The sequence below is a fragment of the Micromys minutus genome (genome assembly GCF_963924665.1).
Source record: "Micromys minutus genome assembly, chromosome: 4".
Classification (NCBI taxonomy): domain Eukaryota; kingdom Metazoa; phylum Chordata; class Mammalia; order Rodentia; family Muridae; genus Micromys; species Micromys minutus.
The window spans coordinates 35,838,573-35,866,533 of NC_137973.1; the positions used below are offsets into that span (position 1 = coordinate 35,838,573).

Genomic DNA, 27,961 nt, shown 5'->3' on the forward strand with positions numbered 1-27,961 from the left:
ATAGCCATCTTTATTTGTAAAAATCCAGATATAAAACGTAATCTTTCAGTCTTTCCAGGTTTTCCTTTTTTACAAAAACAAAAAGGCACATATAAACCTTCCCCGCTGTCGTTCCCGTCCACGGTGTTTGTCAGGCAGCCCTCCCCCCGCCCCCCGTTACAGCTACATGCTTCATTCCAGGACGTCTGGATCCCACATGCTTTGGTGCTTTCCTACCAGGGTAGAGTTCCGAGCTCCAAGACTTGAAGTACACAAAGAGGGGGTGGGGTGGGTGCAGTGTGTGGCACAATGTTCCACGGTAGGCGTGCAGGGCAGTGGGCTAGTAGTAGGTTTCCTTCTCCACCCAGCCTGAGAGAGGGAGAGAGGGACAAACATAGTGAGTCCTCTTTTGGGACAAACCCGGACAGTGACTTCCTAAGGATAATCGTGTGTGTGTGTGTGTGTGTGTGTGTGTGTGTGTGTGTGTGTGTGTGTACATGTGTGTATGCATGTGTACCTGAAACCTCAGATGTACCTAATTAGCTCTCTCCAGGAATACTGTGTAAGTATTAGGCTTAAGTCAAGGCTTCCTTTACATTTGCACTGCACTTTTTTTAAGGTCTTAAAAACCATGATGTGTTTCTACCTTAGCTCAGCTCTGTCTGTGGAAGCCATGTCTGTAACCTGACTTGGGAGGGTGTCCAGACCTGCCTGTTGGCCCACTTACCGCCGGGGCGTCGCCTGATGATGAGCTTCCGCACCTCGTCATACACGAAGATGAGAAGGGAGTAGGGGAAGGCACAGAACCACCAAGTAGGTCTGGAAATAAAAGCAGCGGCAAGTCAGACATACTCAAACCAATTCACAGGACGACAGAGAAAGCGCACATCTCCAAAGTGACCAGAAAACCATCAGACAGTGTGGAACATGGGTACCCTTAACTGTGGATTCATTTACAGAATTAAACAAACACCCTCCCCCCCACAAAAAATGCAGCTTTCACTACACTGCTAGGTCCAGAGGCACAGAGGCCAGCCTACATTTTATGCAGGAAGCCTATTTGCTTTGAGCTTCCCTAAGAATCTGACTGAGCGGAGAGTGCCTGAACATTTTCTTTCTTCCTTTCCTAAAGTGCTTAAGCTCCCAAGTGCATTTGTCTCCCGTCTTGGCATTTGCAGACAAAGCACTGCCAGTGTGGGTAAAAGCCAGTTTATTCAGACCCTGAACTTGGTCTCTGATCATGGAATTGGGGAGGACCAGCTGAGCCCTGACAGATGACAAAGGTCTTCTGAGGGGGAGCCTGCAGGGTGGCCTCCTGTGGGCACCAGGCTTCCTGGACTACAGCTCCTGGATAAACAAAGGAGGAAGGATGGCCCTGCCAGCTTTGCAGTCTCCGCCCTTCCTATGTGCCCTGAACAGCAGTAGGAAGGTGACCTCAGTGCCGTAGCCAGGAACATAAGTCCTGACCAAATGGAGGAGAAGCTACCAGGAGCAAGTCAGGTCACAAAAGTCAAGGTGCCCAGAAAATGGTAATGTCCCGAGGCTCTATTTTTCCTCACTTGAACTTCCCAGAGGCTGTGGGGCAGACTGTGACCCCTCTGATCCTCTCTCATTCAACAAAGCTCAGGCCAATATAATCCATCTTGGACGCTTACATCCTGGACTCTATACGGAGTACTATGGAGCCTGACACAGTAACCAAGGAAACTCATAAAGATTATTATCTGGAGAGCAGAAACAGCAACGCCAACAAAGTGGAGTTGCAAGGACTCCAGTCCAAAGGGACTATCAGGATTGACAGATTGGGTGGGAATACTCTTACTAGAGACGTAGGTAGAGAGGGGAACAGTGAATGATTTTGGCCTTGGACAAGCTGGAAGACACACCCTAGATGCCTGCCCCACCTTGCACCATAGACTCTGATTATATACACTTGATGAGGCCAAAGTGTTTTCATTCGAAGATGAGATCAGTGTATGGAAGTGTTGGCAAGAGGCCAGGAAGAGAGATGGTCCAGAGGAGTCTGAGCAATGTCAGGGCCGGGTGGAATTCAAGAGACCGATGCTCTCAAAGGATCTTAGGTTGGAAGAGCGCTGTGTTCTGAAGCTCAACATGTTTAATCAAGTTGTAGCTGCTCAGCCTCAACCAGTTACTGGACAGCAGCAATACATGTGGAAGTTTCCACTGGCTTCCAGACTTTTTGGTGAGCACTGCATACAGAAACTGAGGCCTAAGAAAAGAGCAAAGTCGTCTGCCATGTTTAAAGCTGGGCTGCTTCTGAACACAGAGCAACTTGGGAATTTAGTTTCTAAACTGCAGCCCCACTCACAACTGTGAGGTCGAAGGAACCACAGATTCTCTCCAACTCCTTTGGAGTCTCCACAAAGGTGGAGGTGATATGTGACTAGGGCAAGCAAACAGGACTTGGGCCTAGGCCTCCAAGGCCCAGAGCAGCTCTAGGTGGCTCTAAGGACAGCTGGACTTTACAGGAGAGGACCTGAGGGCTCAACAGACTGCCGCTGAGCAATTTCAAAGACGCAGTCACCTTGGGCCAAATCCTTGGCTCTGGCAGGTCTAGGTTTGCTGGTCTAGGTTGTTGGCAGGTCGGGCTTTCCTGTTTTCTAGTGAGGAACTAGTACACACACCACCCGGAAGCCAGGCAACTTACACAGGACCAGGGGAAAAGTCACACAAACTGTGTTCCACACCTTTTGGAATGCAAGAGGCTCAACTTACTTGAGGGGATACATCCTAAGGGCCGCCCCCATGCCAGGGCAGTAGGATAGGAAAGCAGCAAGGGCTGTCTCTTCAAAGAGGCCAAATATTAAGATCTTGTTCCTAAAATTCAAGGGAGACAAAAGTTTACAGGTTGCGAATACACATTTTTCTCCTAGCGCTCGCTTTGTGTTAGGTAGCAGTATGAGTTGTGGGCTAGATCTGAGTGGCAGGACAGGGGAGGCTGAGCATTCTTCTCTGCCAGCACCGAGAGCAACATTGTAACACCCTGACACCTACAAAGTACAGGCCCGAGAACTGCAGGTGGTGGGGAGAACTAGGAACCAACAAAAAACACGAAACCTTTAAGCTTAAAACTTTTTAACCTTAAAGTTCTATTCACAGGTATCCTGACATGATGTCGAATGCTGAACTTATTCTGAAGGTTTATGTAAAATTACTAGATCCTTCACAACTTACTTCATTCCCTGCTGGAAGACAGAGTTCCTTCTGGTCTTGCAGATGACCAAGTCAGCCCACTGCACTACCACGATACTGACGAAGAAAGCTGTATGGCAGGTGAACTCCACAATCTTCCTCTGCTCGTAGGTCTGAAAGGTGAAGCAGGTACCTCAGCCCCAGCTTGCAGTTAGTGGCAATGCTGCCCAGTCCTCAGGGTTGGAGGAGCACTGGCTTCCACCCCACAGTGAACAGGATTACTTACCCACTGCTGCCCGTAGCTGTCCTCCACATCGTTGACCCAGCGGTCATCCCAGGTCTCTCGGATGCCCAGCAGGTGAAAGGGCAGGAAACCGTTCTCAGCCAGAATCACAAAGTAAGTGAAAAAGCCTCCCAGGGCCTGGATCATACCTAAGTTGGAAAAACTCTGAGTGTTATGGCCGCCCATTTTTTCTTGCCATCCAATCCAGCCAGGAAACCCATTTCCCAGGACAGAGTCATCATTCTCTAAAAACTAGGTCTTCCTTAAAGATACGGGGCCTTGCTGCCAGGGGTCAACTGATGAACACAGGTCATAGTTTCTATGCAATGCTAACTCATGCCTTCTCTAGCAAGTATTTGTAGACCCAACCGCTGGCCAGATCCAATCATTCATGGTGGCTTTCACCTGGTTCTTTTGAAGGAGACAGGCATTAAGAAATAGGGTTTTTGGATTTCCTATATCCCAGCTCTCCTATTGACTGCAGTCTGCTGGAGCAGAAACCGGTGGGAGATGGGATTAGGAGAACCGTCATTTGGAGAGGACCCATTGAGCAAACTGTCAAACAGATAGGGTTTGATGATGACAAATTCTCAGTTCCATGAGACAGAGGGATGTGGCCCTCTACCCACCTCTGCCCCAAACCAGGGAAAAGCGCCTAAGTTGATAAGCACAGACCCAGGCACTGATATTGCACAGGGCTCAGAGAGGAAGGTTGCTACCACTGCTTAAAGAACTACAGTTTTCACATACTAGTCAAGCAGCTGAGGACTTCTTCCATGGTAGAGACTCCAGTCTGGTTCCCATCTTCTTCTATTGCACACTCAGAACTGAACCCAGAGCCTTACTCTATGGCTGAGCTCTCTCCTCATCCATCACTCTCCAGTCTGAACCCTGTCACAGCTAATCCCAGACACCATATCCCTCCAGGCCCTTCCTAGCACCTGCCTCACACAGGGACAAGGCTCACCGATCTGTCCATAGGCCATGCTGATCAGACGCTCGTTCACAAGTTTGTCCGTTTTGGGATTTCTGGGCTGTCTCTTCATGATGTCGCTCTCAGCCTGTTCATAGGCCAGGGAGATGGCGGGAACCTAGCGGAGGTGAGAAGGAACAGAAGTGGGCATTAGGAACTTTTTATCATAAAACTCTTGCTCCACTGAGAACTTCTTTTTCATATGTCTGACTTGCAGGTGCCAGGAAGACCTGGAAGCACCACACGGGATGTCACCGGAACTTGCACGGTTATGACCCTTCACGTACCATGTCAGTGCCCAAGTCAATGCAGAGGATGGTCACGGTGCCCAGGGGCAGAGGAATGTTTGCAATAATAAATATCAAGAAGGGGGTGATTTCCGGAATGTTACTGGTTAGGGTGTAAGCAATGGATTTCTTCAAGTTATCAAAAATCAGACGACCTAGAAAAGCAAGATTGTTTTTTACTGTACGGCTTGTAGAGACAGGCAGATGAGAAACTGGACACAAGCTTGCTAACTGCCCATTGGGATGAGCTGTCGGTGAGCTTAAAGGCGCTCTCACCTTCTTCTACTCCAGTTACAATGGAGGCAAAGTTGTCATCCAGAAGAATCATGTCAGCAGCTTGCTTAGACACATCCGAGCCAACAATCCCCATGGCAACCCCAATATCTGCCTTTTTCAAAGCTGGAGAGTCATTGACGCCATCTCCTGTGACGGCCACGATGGCACCCTGTCCAGAGGAGGAGATGGGTAGGTTAATAAAGCACAGCAATACACAGCAATCGCGAGCACAGTGATAGTTAGAAATCAGGGGAGGGTCTTCTGGCAACCTACACTCCCGCTGAAGGCAGGAGGACCCATTCTGCTGTTTCAAGGGCTTAGTATGGCTGATTTTCTCTTCCTTCTGGAACTCCCCACCACACAAAGAGCCTGTTCTCTCTAGTTGGGGTCTGCTTTCCCTAGACCCCAGAGCCTGATGCCTCACTGACCTGCCGCTGGCAGCCCTCCACAATAATGAGCTTCTGTTGAGGAGAGGTCCTGGCAAAGACAATCTCTGTGTGGTACCGCAAAATGTCATCCAGCTCCTCAGAGGTCATGTCCTTCAAGTCACTGCCGTGTACTACACAGGCCTTGGCATCTCTAGAATTGGGACCAAGAAAGTAACAAAGATCACCTGCCCATTCGACAGCACTTCCAAAACAACCAAGACCCAAATGTTCAGCTATTTATAGACTGTCACACAGATCACCTCATTCAAGGCTCACAGCCACTTGTGGGAGGCCTGCTTGCCACCTCCCCCTCTCCCCAACTCTATCAGATAGACTGGAATAACAGATACATTTTTTAGAAATGGTGGAGCTGAGAAAAACCCTTTCCTAAACCCAAATTAGGGTGAGGAAGCCCAAGACCACACAATGAAAACAAAATTGATGTCTCCATGATATGCTTTGTAACTAGTGTGTATGCTCCTGGAGGCATGCATGTGTGCAACTTGTGGATGATGTGTGTATGTAGAAATGCACGCCAAGCCACACATGTGGAGGTCAGAGGACGACTTAGTGGGATCATTTCTCTCCTCCTTTCAGATGGAGGCTCACACGGCAAGCATCTTCACCGCCTGAGCACCTCACCCACCTTCTATTACCCACGTTCTACACTGATGGCCTGAACAATTCTCATTTATTTCTTCAGTGTGGAGCTGGAAACTGGACTAGGCACGAACGGCCCGGCGGCTAGTTCAGACTATTTGTCACCTGACTTCTCCATTTCCAAGCACTCTGAACATCTCTAAGCCTCTACTTCCAAGTTCAGCAAGTGGGATCCCTTCCCAGCCTATTACATCATTACAAGAACTCAGAACAGCAAACACCACGTGTGACTTCTCCCTATGAACAACAAGGTCACTTTCTAGTAGTGCGGGCGCATTCCCTACTCCCTTGGTGCAAGCCAAGAAACAAATCAGTCCAGAACCAAGAAGGGACTATACTCAAGCTTCCTGCCATACCTGGGGTTCACCTGGTTCACTGGAATGTTGAGGCGGGCAGCAATGTCTTCCACAGTCTCGTTCCCTTCTGAGATAATGCCCACTCCCTTGGCAATGGCTTTGGCTGTGATGGGATGGTCTCCTGTGACCATGATGACCTGAAACAAGAAACTGAATGATCTGCATCAACTCATTAAAAATATAAACATGTTATTTACAGAAAGAAACCACAGCCCAACACCAAGATCTTAGGGCACATGACCATACCCACACTGCATTATGTTGTGTCTCTTTTTACAGAAACATAAGAATCACATTTTTCTAAGACCATCAAAAAGAAAGAAAACCTAATATTGGTCGGACTATAACAACGTGGTTACTGGTGGTTCGCACTTTCATACTTGTCCAGTTCTGAAGGACAACTATAGATTTTATTTTGATTATGTGTGTATGAGTTTTTGTCACGGGGTGGGGACAGCTCACCAAGTGCAGGGGTCCCTGGAGGTGTCAGAGCCCCTGGAGCCCGAATCACAGGTGGTTGTGAGCTGCAAGAGCTGGGTGCTGGGAACCAAATCCAGGTCCCTTAACCACTAAGCCCATGTTCCTAATGTTTTTTTAAATATATAGAAAAATATCCTCTAAAAGAAACAAAGTACTGAAAAGATAATTAATATCAAGCTTCTCAGTGTATTCTCGTGAGCATGAAGACAGGAGAAGCATCCTCAGAGTAAATGCAGCACAGTACTGAGCCTCTCAGAAAAAGACAGAGACTGAATCACTGAGAAGACAGCTCAGAACAGGGGGCACACCACTCACTGCATTTCCAAATTTAAGCCTCCATCCTGTCTTTCTTTTACTTCATTTGTGTTTCTTTATCAAAAAGTAAGGTGCTTCTTCACCTCCAACTGCATATCTGCTCTTTACCCAACATTTCAAGAGTATCTGATCCTTTAGGGTTGCACTTAAGGCTTTGGAAATGAGATGGACAGACACTCGGGGGTGGGGGGAGGCTGCCTGGACCAGGACAGTGTTCAGACCAGGAACCATGGCTCTGTGACGGATCCAGCGAGACAAACAGGCCCTACCTTAATCCCAGCACTGCGGCATTTGCCCACAGCATCAGGGACAGCAGCTCGAGGAGGGTCAATCATGGAGATAAGACCCACGAAGCAGAGGTTATCCACAGGGAAGTTAACTTCATCAGTGTCAAACTGGAAGCCTTCAGGAAACTGTTCATCAGGCAGAAGGAGGTGGCAGAAACCTACAAGGGAAGGTAAGTACCTATTAGGTTTCCAGTGCCATAGGCAGTGAGGGTCAATTGCAGTCCTTCAAACCATCAAGTTAAATGTCAAAGTTTAGGAACAGTACGGAGTCAGTGAAAGACCAACAATGGTCAGAGGACAGCATCCACCAGAAAGAATTAACTAGGAACAGAATACTCAATGTGGGGAACACTGGGTTAACACTAGCTTTTAGCACCATACCATTAGGATGCTCTTCTGTCTAGGTACCTTATATGGAAAACGGATATCGTCTCTTCCTATCTAGTCATTGTTACCGAGCACCAGTGTGGGCATTCATAGGAACTTCTCTGAAGATGAATGCGAACAGACATTCTGCTGTAACTGCATCCTATGGCTGTATTATTTTAAGACATAAGACATTCAGACTTTGCCTTCAGTACTGTGTGACAGTCACAACGGTCTGTTCAGTGGGACAGATGACACGGTGCAAGCTAGACCCTTTTTACTTGGGGTTGGAGAAAGCAAAAAAGCAAAATGACCTTAGAGAATAGTAAGTAGTCTTTCTGTTAGGTAGACATGGGGGAGAAACTGCCTATGGGTTAGTTTTGCAGGAAGGTGTCTGACCCAGAGAACTAGACTAAGTGGTTGGTTCTCAGTTATCTCACTAGGAACAACCAGATAATGCATTTGTTGCCCAAATAAATTGGACAGAGGGCAAAATAAACTTATGAGTCTAGCCTCAGCAGCTGTCAGGTTATGACAGACAGCATCCTGGCTTTTTGGTTTGCTGCTGGTTTTATGAGTAGAATGGTCATTTCCTGTGGGCCAAGAACAGTCAGTCATCCCAGATGTTACTTAGGCACACCAAAAACTAACAGATTTTAATTAAGCTTACAGACCATGGCCATAACAATGAGGTTAGATATTAAACTGCCACCCCCAACTGTTGCCATACAGAACTGAGAATCATGAAGCAACAGGTCAGCAAACCATCAAGACTGTTTGCCAATATAACCATTATTTTTCCACACCTTCTCCTTTAAACAATGTAAGGCATATAAAATAAGCAGGGTGGCTCCCCTCAAAATTAAGAGGAACATCCAGAGGACACAGAAATTGCTGCAGCTGTCTGACAAAGCTGTGCTCAGGAGCCACGGCAGTCACCCACATACCTAGCACACGCTCTCCAAGGCCTCCCAGCTCTAGGTAAGCATTCTGAAAGGCATCTTTCAGCTCTTCATCCAGTGGCTGCTCCTTGCCGTGGAGGAGGATGGAGCTGCATCGGTCCAGGATCCTTTCTGGGGCGCCCTTCATCACTAGCAGGTGCTTAGGCTCAGATGTATTTGGGTTCTTGTGAATGGACAACTGTGAAGTATTCAGAAGGAAACACTAGGTGTCTGCATGCGGCAGTTCAGGGAGAAAGAGTAGGCTTTCCTATTTACTATTTATAGTAAATAACTAGTTAGTATTTACTATAAAGCAAACTAAGATCTTTCCGAACCTCTAAATATCTCATGATACATGTTGAATGCTACAGAAGGAAGAAAGCACTTGCTGTATGCCCAAGTTCACGTGTGAACACACATCTTACATGTGCATGCTCACAGTGACAATCATGAACTCTTAGAGAAGCAAGAGGCTGGTCAACACTTGAGTACAATCTCCTTTCTCTTCCAGCCCCCAACTCCAAAGTGCCCAACAACATTCTGAGGGAGGTTTCATTTCTCCTACTGATATTCAAATAAAAGGGGACCCCCAAATTTAAAGTCAGACCTTGTGGAACTCCCCCTTTCCCCGTGTGAGTGTCCCTGGTCGCACACCTGGTACTTGTTGGTGGAGTTGAAGGGAATTTCCACTATCTTGCTGTACTTCTCCCTCATCTCCATCACGGAGCCACAGCAGACTTCAATGCATTTTAAGAGCGCCGACTCAGAGGCATCTCCCGCTACTGCCCGCTGAGAACAGAGACATCGTCTGTTAATGACCGAAGGCTGATTCACAAGGCATCACTGGGAAACAGAAAACTCTGGATGTGCTCCAATCTTGTCAGTGGCAGAGAAAACGAGTGAGAAGTGCCCCAGGCCCCAGGTTAACTCCCTTCCCGTCCACGTCAGCTTCAGGTGAAAGGGCACCCGGAGGCATCATCAACTCACCTCCCTACCTCCTGCGGTCTTTACCTTCCCCTGGCCTGCTAAAAGGCTCACAACACTGTTCACAACTGAACACGGCTGGTTATAAGTATGGAAAAGCAAAAAACCAAAGATTTCTAGGACCACTCATTGGCCCAGCCTTTAAGATAAAATGTCGCAGGGTTCAGAGCCAGGCTCAAACCACCAAGGGCGAAGCGATGGGCGTGGTCCACGCTCTAAACCTAATTCAGCTGTGCAAAACCAGCTGGGCTTAAAGTTTGTGAGGTGGAAGCTGTTTGCAGCCCTAACAGCAGCATAATCAGCTGGTAGTTTAGTCGCTGTCTGTGCTTTGGGGATAAACACCTACGTTTTCTATGATCTACCCAGTCATATAGCCACACGACTAACTGTTTTGACCTACTAAGCATTTCTCCTGTAAACAACTTTTACACAGGTGAATATCTTAGGCCTCTGACAGGACAGGCAAGCCTGGACACGCAGGTGAGCAAATGAATTCTCACAAGGACACTTGTGTAAGAGGGACGGTGGTAATCACTTGAAAAGGGGAAAGAAAAACCAACTATGGAGCAGAATAAAACTATTTACAGAAACCTTGACAGGGAAAGTGACGCTAATGTTTTCAAAGCTCAACTACCCAAATACTTCAAATATCTCTTGATAATTTTCCCTTTTTCTTATTTTGGCCAAGAAAGATAGAAAATGCCCACTCTGAGGTAAGACAAAACACAGAGCAGCCATCTTCCTGTGACTCCCAAGATAAACATCTTTCTTAAACCAACTCCAACCCAACTCTTCAGAGAACAACAAAGCCCAACCTCACAAGACAAGCTGCCTCAGTTATACTTGATTTGGTGACTGGGTTTATTTTATATAGAGAGCTCCCACAGCACCTGGACATCTGTAACAGTGGCACTTGAGCAACACAGTAAGGCCCAGCCACCTCAAACTGTATGAGTATTCCAGGAGGCTGAGAACGTTGCCTTGATCTTATTTTTGCATCATTAGTAAGCAAGCTAAGAGCAAGTAAGATAAGGGAAATAGCTAAGCTATTTTAAGAACATAAATGGCTTAAGGGATTTACTGGAACCTTGTGTATCTCAACATGCAAACACAATTAGAATTGTAAGGCAGTTTCACTGGCACCCTGGTCAGGTGCTGTTACAGCACACAAACTGGTCTATAGAGGCTTTTCACCAAGACTTTACTCTCTTTCCTCATCTTCCTCCATCAGTATGGCCTGCGGCTACCGAAAGCACTTTGGAGCTCTAGGCAACACAACCTTTGCTATATGGAGTGAAGATTCCCACAAAAGATCTCAAGAATTCTGCAATGAAATTCTTTTTCTACAAAGGTGCTGTTTGAAAAGAATGCTGGCGTTCCCAAGTTCTAACCACGCCCTTATCCCCACCCCCACCCCAAACAACCCAAACAGGCCATAACACTTCTCAGGAGCATACCTTAAGAATAGGCAGGTTTTCTTGGTTAGCCTGAAACACTGCCCTGTTACAGAGGCCAGCAATTCTGGACAGAGCGAACCAGGTGGCTGATGTCTTGTCAAAGGAGACACCTGATGGAAGGAAACAAGAACACATGACAGAAACATGATGTGCTGACTTTGACTTTTTAAAAATTAATTTGTACGTGTTCGTTCTCTGTGTATTCGTGCATACTTGCAGGAATTTATGTGTGTCGTATGTGTGCAGGTGCTCAGAGAGGCAAGAGGCAATTCCCCAGTGACTGGAGTTATAGGCACTTGTGAGCTGCCTGACACAGGTTCTAGGAATCAAACTCAGGTCCTCTAGAAGACCAGCAAACACCCTTAATGCTGAACCATCCCTCCAGCCTCAAGATTTGTTCACTTTGAAGACTGTGCCACATTATCAGTTCTATTAAAGCCCCATAAAAATCTCAAATGATGCATCCCACTTCCTAATTAAAGACATTAGCTTCGAATGGTTCTTAATCATGTGCATAGGGCTAATTAATTGTTCTACTTTCTTCCTCTTCCTCTCTCCACCCAACAATAAGTATTAAACCAAAAACCAAAACAGTGTCATGGGCTTTAAAAAAAAAAAAAAAAAACAACAAGCAAGCAGGGAGGGCAGGACGGCTCAGAGATCAAAGGCAGCGAGATGGTCTGAAACCTTCACAGGAGAGAACAGACTCCTGCAAGCTGTCCTCTGACATCTACGTGTGTGCAATGGCATGCCTGTGCCCGCATAGGCACAAAAATAAATAGGCCAAGGAGAGCAGGACCATCGGCATAAGGTGGGCTCCAGTCTTACCACTCTGATTCTCTGTGGTGTCAGCTTCATGGATTTGATTGTCAAACCACATGTGGGCCACTGTCATCCGGTTCTGAGTCAGAGTCCCAGTCTTGTCGGAGCAGATGGTGGATGTGGACCCCAAGGTTTCCACAGCTTCCAAGTTCTTCACCAGGCAGTTTTTCCTTGCCATGCGTTTGGCAGTGAGCGTCAGACAGACCTGCAGACAGGACAGGCAAGAGGGGGACATATCACCCATCTAAGCAGGGTACACAAACTCCACTACATCTTAATATAGAAGAAATCTGTTCAAAATTCAACTTCTCCAACCTTCTCCTGACGTTATTATGTCATGAAGATGGGGGGGGGGGGACTTCCTCCCATCTCCAATAAGCAGTATAATAAGAAAACAAAACAGAATTTATCAAGGCTATTCCTCCACTGCCCTGAGCTAGATTACATGATAACTTAAAAGCATAATGATATGCTCTGGGGTTTCTGATAAACCTGTGCTAATGTTTTCTCTGTCAAAGTTTACCATGTGACATGGAACCGAAGACTGCAGACATGAAAACAGGACATAAAGATAGAAGCTGGCAGCTCGCTGTAGGAGGCTCACGGCTGAGCCCTGCACACACACAAGCCAATCTGAGCGATAGCAACTGCTGCTGCCCACAGGCACCTTACCGTGACGGTGGCCAGCAGACCTTCTGGCACGTTGGCTACGATGATACCGATGAGGAAGATGACAGCTTCGAGCCAGGTGTACTCCAGGATCAGAGAGAGAATGAAGAAGGACACCCCCAGGAACACGGCCACACCCGTGATGAGGTGGATGAAATGCTCTATCTCTTCGGCAATGGGGGTCTGGCCGCCCTCCAGCCCAGAAGCAAGCGTGGCAATTCTGCCCATCACGGTGCGGTCCCCAGTGTACACAACGATACCACGTGCAGTTCCTTGAGAAAAGGAGTGTGGGAACGGCGTCGGCCAGAGCCAGAGGATGTGCTCGGTTTCAAAGAACACACATGTAGATTCCTGTCCTTTATTTAAGCAGAATCAGCTTTCTGGGTTACTTGCTGTCTGTTTTAAAGCAGCAATCTAGTGACGGGACTGGTACACACTGCCAGGAGCACACCAGCCAGACTGGCCTACTGCTACCATCACGGAGCATTGTGAAAGAAAAATGTCCTGGGCTTTCCTGGCAGCAGGTGAAACCTCTCTGCTCTGTGCTGAGGAAAGCTGTCTGAATAGAGCCAATGAAACGAGGAACTGTGCCCTGTCCCCCACCCCTGACCCTCTCTCCTTCCGTTAACACCTACAATAAATAATACTAAGATACGCCAAAGAGTGCCTTAAATAGCCCACCTTCAACACAGTTGGTTGAGAAGAAGGCAATGTTCCTGGTCTCTAAGGGGTTCTCATTTGTGAAATCCGGGGACCGAGTCTGGGGTTCTGATTCACCAGTGAGTGAGGAGTTATCCACCTGTATGTGAAGAAAATAGCACCAAGTGATTCCCTGGTCTCACCATGGACTCCTGTGCCCATTCTACAGAGCCAAGCTAGCCAAGAGAGGTCTCTTGGTTCACCTACCTTGCAGCCGTTTGCAGATATGATTCTGAGATCAGCAGGGATGCGGTCTCCACCTTTGACTTCCACCAGATCCCCCACAACAACATCCTCTGCATTGATGCTCATTTTCTCTCCGTTTCGAATCACAAGGGCTTGCTTCAGAAGGGAAGATGGTTGACACCATTAGATGGAGCCCAACAAAGCAAGGGTAAAGCTCAAAATTTAGAAAACCAAGTTACAAAGGCGCTTATCCTAAGTTCCCTGGGTCTCCAGCAGAGATGTCACTCATATTTATAAAAACACTGCAGCTCAACAGTTATCCCAGCGCTATCCCCATTAGACACTGCCCTTGCTCTCAGAGACCTCTTAGACAATGCCACTTAATACTTGGACTATCTTAACGTCACATTAATTTATGTCATGAGAGCTGTCAATCTCCCAAAATGGAAGGATAAAGCCGTGGGTACCTGAGGAACCATGTTTTTGAAGGATTCCATGATCTTGGAACTTTTTGCTTCTTGGTAATAGGAGAAACAGCCAGTTATGATGACTACAGCCGACAGCACCACCCCGAGGTACAGCTAGAAGGAAGCAGACAGGTTAGGCCCCAGACGGAATAGTCAGGTACCTTAGACTGAATAAAAAACATATCTGGGGTCACAGCTTCAGAAACAGGGAGCTCATGTCTTCACATTTCTCTCTCCAGAGCCTGTGTGCAGGAGGGTCAGAAACAGAATCAGTTACAGATCCCTGGCCACTAACTTAATGAGCCTTTTCAAATATTCTAGGTGAGTTTATTTCTCCTACCTCATGAAAACAGTATCTTTCCAAGAACTTCTAAAGAACAAACTTTTCTAGGCAAGTCCAATACACCTAAGTGCAGAGCTGAGCTGTGACATCGACTATTGGGAGCCAGAGCCAGGCTAAGACCCCAGCAGAGCTGCTGGCACCCTCAGGCAGACACCCTGTGGAATGACCCATGGCAAAAGAGGAAGGGACAAATGTGAGCAGGGGTATAGGAGACCACAGTGTTACCGTAACTACCCAACTCACATCGTCGTTTGGAGGTTCCTCTTCTGTAGCACTTCGGATGCCATAAGCCAAGAAACAAAGAATGGCTCCAATCCACAGTAACATGGAAAAGCCTCCAAATAGCTGCCGACAGAATTTGACCCATTCGGGAGTAGTGGGAGGGGGTGTGAGGGCGTTGGGGCCGTCCCGGGCCAGGATCTCAGCGGCCCTCGCAGGTGTTAAGCCCTGCGGAGTAGAGAGGCGTACATCAGACAGAGCACACCAGCGTTTGTAAGTCTTCATGCTCTTCCAACAACGAGACATCCATGGAAGAAACAGGCTCTCGGCTGCAGAGCCAAGGTGAAGCCTGGCTAACTCCCTCAAAATAAGCAGGGAATTCCAAAAGACAAACAAACCCCATTCCCTAAGGAATCCATCATACCCTAAGACCTCATTTAAAACTCCTTTTAAAAGGAACTGGAAAATCTGAATCAGGTTGATTCCCCACCCCCCAAGTTTTATACCGTAAAGATCTCAATTTTAACTAACCGGTCTGGTTTTGCAAGTTAGGAGCTTTCAGAGTACATTGATTCTATAAGGGGGAGGAGAAAAACCTAAAACCAGGAGAGCAGGGAAATTTTTCTGCAGGAATCCAAGTCTTACTGAATTAACAGCCAAGTTGTAAGTACAGAACCTCATTCTCACAATGGTAATGAAAACACTGGCGCAGCAGCAAAGGGCTCACCCACACGCATATTTCAGCTAACTCCTGGGAAACCTGTCAGTTTAACAGTGCTCACTGGAAGGCCAGTACACTGCAGTCTGCATGGTCTAATGGGCCTTAAAACCCGTCTCAGTGGCAGACACAAGACTCACACCAAGGGGAGAAAACAGGATTACTTTTGTGCTACTAAAATATTGGGTTAAAGAGAGACAGAACCCATTTCAGTCTAACGTGTGCTTCTATGGGTTTGCTGTGTGTAATTTTTAACATGGGTGATACTAGTAACTGTGAGGAAGGAAGAAACAGCCAGAGAGAACCAGCGAATTATTCAGCATCCCCATCGGTTTCAAGTGCCTGCTGCAGTACCCACTGTTAGCTCAATAAAACAACAGCCTAACATCTGAGCCCCATCAACACCCCAAGCACTGGATTGGGGTCTTTAACTAGCCTGCCTAACTTAATGACCATCTCTTACAGGCTACTCACCCCAGTTTACAAAGAAAGGGGCCCACAGTGCCTGAGTTGACTGATTTGGAGTCCCAGATAGCCCACTGACATAAGAGTCCAATAAAAACAATAAATAATGGGAGAGATGCTTAGGGAAGGCGGCCTTGCCACAGTGGGCAGAGGGTCTGAGTAAAGCTGAGGCCCTCTCTAAGCACAAAGGCCTCAGACTGTTCACTGAAACGGTGACGTCCACCCAAGTTACTGTACTGATTGTAACAGCCACAGCAAATGCCATCTTTTCTCAGACTACTTCTCATAGCGGTGGTAGAAAACTTAAAGAGATACAAAACACATTTTTGGGGGAAGGTGTGTTTTGAGATTTGTATACAAGTTGGACCACAGGGTAACAAAGTTCTCATACACCACCATGAACCAGGCAGAGAAAAGTACAAAGACACTAACTGCTAAACATCCGGCTAGCTGCTGTATGTCTCTAAGTTTTATAAACATAGACAAATAAAGTGAAGGAGCCTGGCTTTGGAATCACCTTCAAAACCTGGTGCTCTAGAAAACAGAGAAACTAACGTCTACTCCAACAAGGTGTCGGGGAAGAAACGGAAACAAGCCCAAGTTCTGTACATGTCACATAGCCCACGGCAGCTGCCACACGATACGCTGAGTAAGGTCAGACTTGTAAGATGGAACAAAATACCGCAGGGAAAACTATGATTTGATATGGCAGGCTTCAAATGAGTACCTACTCGGCTCAAATCTGTTCCGTATTTCCGATGGAGTTCATCCAGGCTGAGTTTATGGTCGTCCTAGGGGAAAACAGAAAAAAAAAAAAAAAAAAAAAAAAAAAGAATTATACACCCTAAAAACCAAAGGAAAAAAGCACTCACATTAATCATCCTTACTTTGCTCATCAATGAAACCTTCTCCCCACAGCTGCCTAGGCTAAGCATCAACCCCATGACTGTCTATTATCACTTGCTAAACTGAGTCAGAGAAGCCCAACACCTCTCGGATGTCTAGGACAGTGAGTGGCTCCCAACCTTCCTGATGCTGCAGCCTTTTAATGTGGTTCTTCACGCTGTAATGTTCCTCAGCCATAAAGTTTTTTCATTGCTACTTCACAACTGTAATTTTGCTATTATGAATTATAATGTAAACATCTAATAAACAACCCCTGTGAAAGGATCATTTAACCCCAAACTGGATTACAACCCACAGGTTGAGAGCCACTTGTCAAGATGGGGACCTCTCTGTCTAGGTCGGCTATAGATGGGGTAGGCCACAGAAGCATCCTTAGAGAAAAGCAACTGTGGTACCAAGAACACTGCCATTGCTTATGGAGGGGAGACAAAGACCTTGTTTAACCCTTTAATAGCTTTAGGATGAAGACTCTTCAGCATTAACCCTGTCAGTTCTCTGCCCTACACAGGGTACAGAAGCACACACGCACAGGGTAAAGTGCAATTAATCCTTAAGGAAAACCACACAACCAGTTTCCCTCCCAGCACTCACCATAGACACTTCCTTCTTGAGTTCGTCCATATCCCTTTCTTTCTTAGCCTTCTTGCCCTTTTTGTCCCCATGTTCTGATACAGCTGCGGGCTCATACTTGTCTCGTCCAACCTACAGAAGGGAGAAAGAGGAAGGGAGAGAGAAGGTGAGCTCTGTGCAGCAGGTGGGAACTCAAGGTTGTGCAGTGTGTGTGTAAGTGTGCGCGTGTGCAGGCATGCGTGTGTGTCAGAGGGATGGAAGCTGCAGGGACACAGTCAGTTGGAACAACCACTGGGTTAACATTCAGCACAACACAGCCCAGGAGCTTATACTGCGCAGCACTTAAACAAATCCATTGATGGTGGATTACTGCCACCACCACTGAAGGCATCTTGTGTCCACCCTAGGGTATTAAGAACAATGAGGAAGTTGTAAAAGCTTCAAACAGCCTTGCTAGGGCAACCTGCACTTGGGGTGAACAGTGGCTACAATGTTAAAATCAGTCTTCTGCCTTGCCCACTGAAGGAATGAAACCATGTTTCCATTAGTAATCTTGAGGCCAGTCCAGTGCCTAAGTCTGCACTGTCAATCGGGCTAAAATCCTGCTGAAGTCCTGCACCTTGCTAGCCACCAGTTAAAGAAGTTCGAGGGAAGTCACCAACTCCTAAGGGCCAATTTCCCTTTCTACAACATAAGAACAGACAACTCTGTCAGCATTTCTGAGGACTTAATGGTACATCTAAGCACCAGTCACTCTGTGACATGATTTCATGTCACAAAATTATTTTCACCGCAAAGTCACTATGCATAGTTTAAGCGCCACTAATGTTCACAGAGATGCTAACCACATTTTTTTTTCAGAGAGAAAGGAAACCTCTAAAAGTCCCTAAAAAATTTTAAGTAAGCCACAAAACAAACCAAAAAGAAGAGCGAATGAAAGAAAGGGAGTCTCCACCCCATTCTGTAACCTAAAATAAAATCTCCCAAAATGAAAGGCCCTGGAAATGTTTTGACACAAGCAGGATGTAGGAAAAGCGTGTGCGTTATCACATAATTCACAGGGTCCACCTACGCCTCTCAAAACTGGAAGGATTTTTAGAGAAAATGTTGATTCTATAGTTTAAATTTAGACCGTTCCACTCCCTCACCATGTTAAAGTGCTTGAGTCGATCTGTATAAAACCAGAACTTGGTTCTCTAAAGTCGGTCCCTCAAGAGGCTGCCTCCCAGGGATGGGCTGGGGCAGGGAGAGGCTGATGCTAGCCCCTTGCCTTACAGTGACTGCTTGGTGATGCTGTTGCCATTATTTTGTGGGTCTCTCTCCTAACTTTAAGTGATACGTTAACAGCTATTCAAACTATACCCAGGAACTCTCCTGTCTACAGTTTTGTTGTCCCAAACGAAAATAAAACCCCAAAGTGTGTATTTCAGTCAGTCATAGTAAGCAGCAAACAAAATGCAGCATTCACTTGACTTTGGAAAGCTCCAAAGAGAAAGCCTGCTCAGATTAGTGGGTGTTGGAGAAGTGGGTATTTGGGACGTTTTCAACACCATGTGACTTGACAAATGCGTTCTTCCTTGAGAGCAGGGCACTTGGATCTTCATCTTATCTGCAGTGGAGCTGGGCAGAGTAGAGGACAGTCAACATTCCTCTCATTCCCCCCCTTCGGAGTCAGCGCAGCTCCGAGTGGAGATCTGTGTGGAGTCAGGATGAGACACCGCTACATGCACTGAATAAAAAGCAAACTAGCAGGCTCTGACCAGAGATGAGCGCATGTCTCTCTGGATCTGACGGGAAAGCACAATGCTGTAAAGCCATTCCACACATGCCAACTCAGGGATCCTTCACATATGTGGCCAGATTAAACTGAATTTTTTTTCCAAGACAGATTTCTGTGTAACAAACCCTGATTGTCCTGGACTCCCTTGTGAACCAGTCTGGCCTCTGTTAAGATCAAAGGCGTGCACCACCATGCCCAGCTTTAAACGGATTTTTTAAAAAAAAATATACCCTATACAAGCCAGTTCAGTTTCATGGAAATACACTTTCATGAGGAGCAGTGTTAGAACCCCCAGCCTCACTGTCTGCGTGCTTTGGTTATTCTCAGACTTCTCACATTCTCCAAAAGGGAGAAGAGAAATATTGGCACAAGCCAGCCCTCCCTGGACACCTTCCAAAGTCTTATCAGCCATCACAAAGGCAGTGTGTTGCCTGTACCTTCACGGCTATTGAGAGTAAAGTTGAGGAATCTACATTTCCTAATAGCCAAACCCCTTTATAAATTCATGCTATTTAAGGCACTTTTAAATGGGGACATCTGTAAAAGGAACATGGAAAGTATTAACATACAAAATCACTTCTACAAAAATCTTCATTTTTCCAGTAGGCAATGTTTGTTTAAAAGAACTAGGCAGCTTATCCGATCAGTTCTTGCCCACAAGTAAAACAATTTAATGTTAGTTCTTCCTGGTGCAGATCAAGAGATTCTTAGGTTCCTATGGGCACTAAGAACTGTAATTTCAAAGCTGAAAAAGTATGCATTTGTGGTGTGGGGTAAGACAACATTTTCCTTATTTCTTTTAAAAACAAAGGCCACAGCAGGGAGTGGTGAGGTGTTCCCTCCATTGACCTCCCTGCTTGTTTGGGCACCAGGCACAGAACTTCTCCTTTTAGAAGAAAAGGAGATCAAGATCATTTCTTTACTCAGCACCAGAGTGAGAGAGCTGTGAATCTGGAAGGGACATTCAACAGGCTGTGCCACCCTCAAAAGGGCAGCTAGTTAAAGGGGAGTAAGCTAGGTTACTAATCTTTTCCATTCTAATTCGAGAACTAGGAAGTCAGAGCAAGGCATTGTTTACTCCATGACACTTCAAGGCTGGCTGTGTCATTATTTCAACCTGTGTGTCCTCCAGATTTCACCTTCCCAGAGATTCCCAAAGCTACCTCATGCTTTGGACATGAGGAAGGCATGCTGGGGATGGAAGGAGAAAATCCTGGGCAGGAAGAACAAAAGGCAACATATACAATATGACTTCATGCCGGCCCTCACAATAAGGGAACAAGAAATCCCTGTGACCTTTTGGAGTGGAAAATGTTCCTTCCTCTTCTCCAGTTAATGCATCACTTATAGGAGGAAATGTGTTTGGGGAAGGTAGAAGACAGCTGCAAATTTACCAATAATTACAGTAAGGATGAAGATCACACACCCACACAGCTCATACACATACTTTCTCACACACACTCAGACACACTGCCACACACTTACACACACAATTTCTCTCACACAGACAGCAGTGAGATTAAATAAGGATCGTCCTCCCCAGTAGACTGCCACTTGAGGCCTACACAGGCACCAATACTGCCTCTGCTATGTGCCCTCCAGAGCAACCCACTAGCACCCAAGAGTGCCCAAGGCTTTCACTCACCAGCAATACCTCTGGTTCTACAGCCAGAGAACTCAGGAGGCCCTTTCCAGGCTTCTGAAGTCACTTCCGAATTGCCAAAAGAGTACACGGAAGCCTAAGATACCCATTCACTTTAGCCAGGTCAGTGGATGGTGCTTTTAATTCTGGCCCATGTCATTCCTCTGGCACTGCCACTTGCCAGCTACATGTCCTTGAACAGTCAGTCTTAGACACCTGCTTTGTCATAACTATTAACTTGCCTAACAAATTCTGATAGTTTGGTTGGTAGATTCTGAAAACAGAATACCTAACAAAAGAACCCCCACATTGTTTCCAGAACTGAGAATATAGGCTTTTGAAAAGCAAGAGGCTACAAACGTGGCAAACTAACTGCTCCAAATGTTGCCGATTCACAGCTGGCCAAGAGGGTTGTGGAGACAGCACCTTCAAACTCAATTTGGCAAACTCCAATTTGGCAGGGAAGTCAGACACAGCTTGATTCAGCTGACACAGCCTGATTAGGCTCTGCCTAAATTTGGCCAACTGTTAGTATAAAGTGGGGGACTATCCCCCAATTTTTCTGGTTTTGTAGCAAAACCTCAAACTCAGCTCTGTCTGTAAAGGTCCTCTGCACAGCCCTATACAAAGGTCACTGTGATAACCCAGTCATTACTCACATTACGGCCATTTCTTGATTCCTATAGAGGTAGCTTTCAGAGACAAGTTAAAGAAAGAAAGTATCAATTTGGCCTAGTTTGCTACATCCCCAACTGATCCTCAGCTTAAATGGTTTAGTGTAGGTTCATCTTTTCTAGCTGGGGACCTAAGGGCTGCACCAAAGCCTGGGCTAGATGAAAATGGATAGACAGTAATGGTCCTTTAGCTGTTCTCCAGTCCACAGTAACAGTTTTGGAATAGAAATTCTCTGCAGAGGAGGTAACCAAGGGGAACCCCAACTCCATACAATGCCGTATGGTCCTCCTCTCCCTCCTGAAGACTTACATGCTGAGGAATGTATTCCTACATAGCCAGAGCACTAAGAACCCAGTTTGGTATCTAAACTTGGGCTGTATCCATCAGCCACAGCTCCAGCCACTGGGTTTCCCCATCTCATAGGAACATCACCTAACCTGCCTCCCCAGTAAGTTCCTCAGCCCTGTCAGTCCATCCTTCCTGCCACAGAATGTACCATGACCATTTGAAAAAATAAAAATCGTAAAGTATGTGAAGAATCATTATATTTTTGATTTTCTTCCTCTAAAAGGTATTTTGTTCTACTTACTAAAAAGCACTAGCCCCATGGGACATTTGACCTCTCCGAGAGGCCAGAATGAATCAAATCATGCCCTAAAACCTACCACCTGTCCTCCCTTAACAGCCCCCCCCCCGCCCCACCCCATCTCTCTGGTTGGAGATAGAATAGCTTATAAAAATGGAGCCAGCAGTGCAGAGCAGCCATCAGCTTCCAGGAAGTCCTGATCACTCTTTAACAGGCGGTGCAGAGCCTGGGAAGCAAAGGGACTGCTGGGTTGAAGAGGGCAAAGGTGCTGAGGGCCTTCAGAAACACAGCTTGGTGCCATGGAAGCATGACAGGAAGCATGCAAACAGAGAGGCTGCGCACCCCAACTGCCCTAAGGCTCTGAATAACTTCAGGATAGCAGACTGGAAAGATAAACACCAGGGCCCACGGATGACAAAACGTTACAGTGATTACTAGTCCTCAAATAATGAAGGCTCCAAAGATAAAACCTGAGCCACCATCCATCAACCTTTCAAATCACCATCAGGGAATATGAGATAGTGTTATTAAATGGGGTTTGAGGAAAACCCGCTAAGGGACAATGCCCAGATGCATGTCACTGTAAAGTCACAAACAACTAGAGAATGAGGTCTATGGGAATTAAAAAAAAAAAAAACAAAAAAAAAAAAAAAAAAAAAAAAACAAACCTCCCTTTGGCTCAGAAACCAATCAGGGTGAATGTGTGTGCATGTTTCCTCTTTCTAACCCACAGAATCTGTTACCCCAAACATCCAACAAATACATGTTAAGAACGTCCTATGGATTCCTCACAGCAGATTTCAGCACAGCTAATGAGGTGAGTCATATGTAGAGAACACTCTCTCTGACTCCAGCCAAAGAACATACTTCCTCTCACACTCTCAATTCAAGGCAGAGTGAGAATGTTCAGACCCGGCTCTGCTGTTAGTCCCTGCCAAATATATGTATAAATGAAGAAGTGTTCAAATATGTCACATTGTAACCTTCCCTTTACTTCACATTAGTACCCACTAGCCATCTTCTCAGAATAGCCTAGAATTAGACAGAGCTGGAGAAACAGTCTGCCCAGTGCTTTGTTATCCAAACCCAGCCACTCTGATTACTGTGAGCCCATCTGATCTGACACTCGGATTTCTTCTTCAGGCTTGCTGGCTGGCAGGGGGCCCTGGGTACCAGTGTTCTAGTTGAGAAACCACTGTCTCTTCCTAAGACACTTTCAAAGTTAAAAATGACCACTGATCATATGAATGCTAGTGGAAAGTCTAAGATACTGCTGATGGGACTGGCCTGTCGGGCAGTAGTGGAGTATCCAGTCATACCAGTGAATACCTCCCTTTGAGGAGCAGTTAACAGCATCTCTCACGTTTACCCTATCTTTAACATTTTTCAGGGGAAAAGGAAATTGTTCTAGCTTTGAAAGGGCCTGGGACTGAAGAGCAGCAGTTTGTGAAGGTCTGTTTGTCTTCCAGTCCCAATGACTTAGTAAGCCCCAGCAGGAGCACCCTACCACGGGACCTGCTCCACAGACTCCACTTGATCCTCGGGGTGAGGGTTCTGCAGCTGGCCAGACCACAAACCAGAGCTTGAAGGCTTTGCTTTTTAAAAAAACCTGCTTGTCTTCAAGTGAAGCAAAAATTTAACTTAGTTCTTCATCCAAAGTCCTTCAGGGCTGTTTAGTTAATGGTTCCCTCTCATTATTGAGGTACTCCTAAAAGAACAGTCTGTCGAGAGGAGAGAGTCACTTCTCTGTGCACTTGTTGCTAAGTAATCCTTAGGCGTTGGTTTTGAAGAGTTCAGGGATGGATCAGAGCGAGTGCCAAGTCTCTGCTTTAACACTGGGCCTGCTCTTTATTCTTAAATGTGATTTTAAGTTTTAGCTCTGATCTGGATAAACGCCCTGTTAGATCTTTATAAAGCTTTTTTGGGTGGGGTGGGGGGTGTTTTCTATCATCTTGGGTTTATAAAGAGCAGCTTCTCCATTTCTTACTCTTCCACCCCAAGGTGAGTCACCATTGTTACAGATTTGCCAGCAGAGAACGCTACAAATTAACAAACAGCCAGCAGCCGGCCGCCAAGAACATACAGACTTATAATGGGGGAGGGTAGAGAAGCTTCCAGGCAGGGAACTGTTTCATTTTTACACTGTGTGACTGGCAGAGAAAAGGTGGAAACAACTCCACAGCCTCTTCTGTTTTGCCGGGACATACAGAACTAGTCCCAGTGTGACCTGTAATTGCCTTACTTGTTCCTATCCAGGCTGGGACACTCTCCATTGGGAAGACTCTGCCTCATAGTGTTTTGAGTCTAAAGTACTAGCTTTACAGCAGCCAGTGGGGATTTAGTCACACTTTCGAGTTTAAAAGGGCAGCTGATAATGTTACCCTACAACCAAGATCCCTGCTGACATGTGTACCTCGTGTCACCTCCACTAGGGCTCTTTCCCTGCCTGGGCTTTAAATCACTACCCATAAGCTGGGATTTCTTTCCTCAGCATCTAAGTTAATATTAAACCAAATTCAGAACTGAAATGAAAGGCTAGGTTAGACCCTCCCTTCTCCCACCTTTTATAAACTTTAAACAAACCAAATCTCCCGCATTTCTAAACAATTATGATGTGCACCTTTGGTGAGCTAAACATTTGTGGGTGGTAGGCCTCATGAGGATTTAAGCCGAATCACTGGCAAAAACACTGAATTTAAAAAAAAAATCCTATTTTATCCAGGAATGATTCAGCAAGCTGGTCCCTCATTTTTCTTACCAAATATTCAGGACCCCAGTTTTGAAAAGCTACAAAGAATCAACAGGAAATATCACCCACACCTAGACCCCAGACGGCACTTGAGAAAAGGGGTGGGGGTGGGGAGATCTCGATGACCTTAGAAATTAGCTGCCCTTAAGCTTCTTGGTTAACCAATTATCAACTGGGCTTTAGTCACCGCCCCACCCACATTTTAATCCTCATGTGGAAAAATCCCAACATTTCAGTATGAAATATTCCTCTGACCAGTCTGCCATTGTAAGTCATTGAGAAAGACATGCACTCATACTCGAATGCATGCAGGCAACTTAGCATCCAATTTATCAGAGTACTCCAAATACTAAGTACTCTAGACATTTTTAGGATTCATAAAACACGTAGGTTGAACTGGAGTAAATTCTCAGTTGAACTGTTATTGTATCACTTCAGTGTATGTCCCAGGCCTAAAGGCATAACTCTGACTTAAACGTCTTCCTGGTTTATTATTATTACAAACACCTCAGCTTCTTCTGGGGAATAACTTTAGAGTTCTGCACACAGAATGATGCTTCAGAGGCAGACATAATGTGTAAGCTTGAGAGCAACAGGTTGTTCAGCACCTGTTGTCACTAAACAACCGTTTGACCTTGAACGAGCCATTTCACCTTCCTAGGCTTCCGTCTGTCTTTGTACTCCCCAAAAGCTGCTCAAGCTCTCCAAATGACAACGATACTTTTTGAAGGAATAGGAGATAGAAGACGGGGCTTTAATGAGTAAATGGTTTATAGGAACGGCTTGGGTGGCACATAGGATGGTATGACATACAGATCCGATTTCCATCGTGGGAAGAGAGGCCAGGAGGGTTATCAGTTCTCTGCTATGAAGCTGCAAAACCTGACCCTGGGCACTGCCAAGGTCCCTATTCTCTCTCTTCCAGGCCCATGTCTTATAATCATCTCTTTCAAGTCTCCAAAGAATGTGCTTCCCTCCAGCTCCATCTCAGTGTACACCCAGGTGCCTTAGGACCTGCCAAATGTCTACAGCTCGTCTGCTTGGTCAGTCCCGAAGAAGGTGGAGTGGACTCTCCCACCTGTATTCTCAAGACTGGTGCTTTTTCAACCCAGGAACTGATATTTTCAGGGTTTTTTTTTTTTTTTTTCTTTTTGTAAGTTTTTATCTGCTGCCAAGAGGTCAGGAACTAACTCTTCCGAGGTGGATATCAGTAATCGAGGTGGGACCTCAGCATTGTTCGTGCCCCGAATCCCTCATTCTCTTAGGGAACTGCTCTTGGGTGAGACAGCAGTGCAGGAAACCCAGCATGGCTTTTCTAATACCATCAACTGCCCAGTCTCCAGCCCTTTGTTAAATTGACAGTACCCTGCGGCCCTGGAGAGTCAGCCTGTCCCCCTTTAAGAATCGTCCCTGACATAAATCCCCTCCCCATCGTTAAGACGACAACACCAGTTACCAAAGGCACATCCTGTTATGGACAGTGGCCCATTTTAAAGCTCTCAAAAGTATACCTTAAAGGCTATCTTTGGGCTGTGAAGTCACACCCTTTCTGGCACCAGCTTCGCTGGGCTGGTTCGGCCGAAGGGGAAGCCAGTTTTTTTCCTTTGGGGGAGGGCGGTCGCCTCTGCGGGGAGCTGGCCGAGCCCCAGCGCCTCCAGGAGAAGGGAGTCTCGACCCGGAGACTGCCCTCGCCGGCGCCGGGCCGCGGCGAGAATGGCCACCGCGAGGGGGCCCTGGCGGAGCTCCCCGGGGGAAGGGGAGGAGCGCTCCTTCCCCTGGGCACGGTGGGAGGAGGGAGAAAGGAAGCGCAAGGCGCGCGGTGAAGGCGACCGGAGGGCTAAGGGAGGGCAGGCGCCGGGCTCGGGGATGCCGCCCCGGGTGCTCCTCCTCCCGGGTCGCTGCCCGTGCTCAGCACCCGCACCTCCAGTGCCGAGAGCCCTGTCTCCAAGCCGCTTCCTCCCGCGCCCCGGGCTCGCCAGACACTCACCCCCTTCCCCATGGTGGCGGCGCTGCGGGCCCCGCGCCGGGTCCTGTGGCTGGAGAGTAGAAAGAGGAGAGAGCAGCTCCCGGCCGGGAGAGTGGAGCCGGGGGAGCCGAGAGGCGGGAACTAGGGCTGCCGCGGGAGGAAAGAGGGAGGACGGCCCGCGCCCCGGACCGAGGCCGCCGCTGCTGCCGCCGCTGCTGCTGCCGCCGCTGCCACGTGTCCGCCTCCTCCCGCCGAGGCTCCGCGCCCCAGACCCAGCCGCAGCTCGAGTCCGTGCCTCCTCCTCACTTCCTAAAATATGCAACCTGCGTGATGGCTCCGCCCACGCGTTCACGTCACCGTTACCGGAGCAACCTGACACCGGCTCCAGCTGGCTCCGCCTCCGCCTCTAGCCCCTCCTCTCCGGGCCCGGACCACGCTTGTGGCTGCCTGTCCGGGGCTCCCAGCAGGAGGGCGCCGGGGCTCAGGGCTCGAGTGTCCAGCTCTCTCGCGGGCTACGGAGCGCGCCCGCCTGCAGGACACCGGGGACTTGAGTGAGCAGCCTGTGGAGTAGGGCGCAGAAGGTCTGCAGTGGGTGCGGCGCAGTCGGGGCTAGCCCACTTGCTCAGCGTAGCTTTTCTAGAGCGTCTGGAGTCACGAGGGACTGGGGTTGGACAGCAGCTGCGCGACCCGGAGGGACTCCTCTCTGCAGATCCAGGCCGGCACCTATCTGCGGATGGTGCCTTCCCTTTGATTCCTTCATTCTGGGGTCCTCTTACCACTTCTCACTCCATTGCTAGAGAAATGCTTCAGAACATATACACACACTCGCGCGCGTGCGCGCGTCACTTACAGGTCCCTTTCCTTATGACCCCAAGTGACTATCAAAAAAGGGGGAAAAAGCAGTAAGACAATTCATTCACAGCACTGTATGAATGGAATCTTCTTGCAAAGGAGGGGGGGGGGCGTTAACCTGCTTGTCGGAGATTCTCCTTTTTATTGGTAGAGAAACTTGAAACCCAAAGAACAGCAATCTTTAGTAAACGGGGTAGCTTAAGCGTTTTTGAAGAACGCTCTGCAACTCTGCACCTTCCAAGAGCAAAGCCCCAGGTCATCCACCGCATCTGTGATTACCTGGAGGGGCTAATCAGTCTCACTCCCAACCAGTTTCATCCCACTCTTGGCCTGGCAGAATTGCAGGGCGGGGCTTCCTGTTTCAGTGGCTTAGCAGTGCCATGATGGCTGAAAGGAAACATTAGAAACAACAAAGTATCATC

The 27,961-nt window shown here is 47.2% G+C and overlaps 1 protein-coding gene across 1 annotated transcript; it reads right to left on the bottom strand.

Annotated features, from left to right (window-relative positions):
• ATP1A1 (ATPase Na+/K+ transporting subunit alpha 1) lies at positions 1 to 26,981 on the bottom strand. The gene is made up of 23 exons (XM_080916272.1): positions 26,709 to 26,981; positions 17,311 to 17,421; positions 16,545 to 16,604; positions 14,655 to 14,858; positions 14,069 to 14,182; positions 13,623 to 13,757; positions 13,398 to 13,515; positions 12,720 to 12,988; positions 12,054 to 12,252; positions 11,226 to 11,335; positions 9,439 to 9,573; positions 8,791 to 8,983; positions 7,460 to 7,635; positions 6,396 to 6,532; positions 5,380 to 5,530; positions 4,952 to 5,120; positions 4,676 to 4,830; positions 4,383 to 4,506; positions 3,419 to 3,564; positions 3,175 to 3,305; positions 2,716 to 2,817; positions 707 to 798; positions 1 to 348 (listed from the first exon to the last, which is right to left on the bottom strand). Exons 1-23 carry the CDS (start codon positions 26,718 to 26,720, stop codon positions 320 to 322), a joined length of 3,072 nt encoding a protein of 1,023 aa, XP_080772398.1. The 5' UTR covers positions 26,721 to 26,981; the 3' UTR covers positions 1 to 319.
• Between the last annotated feature and the right edge of the window lie 980 nt (positions 26,982 to 27,961).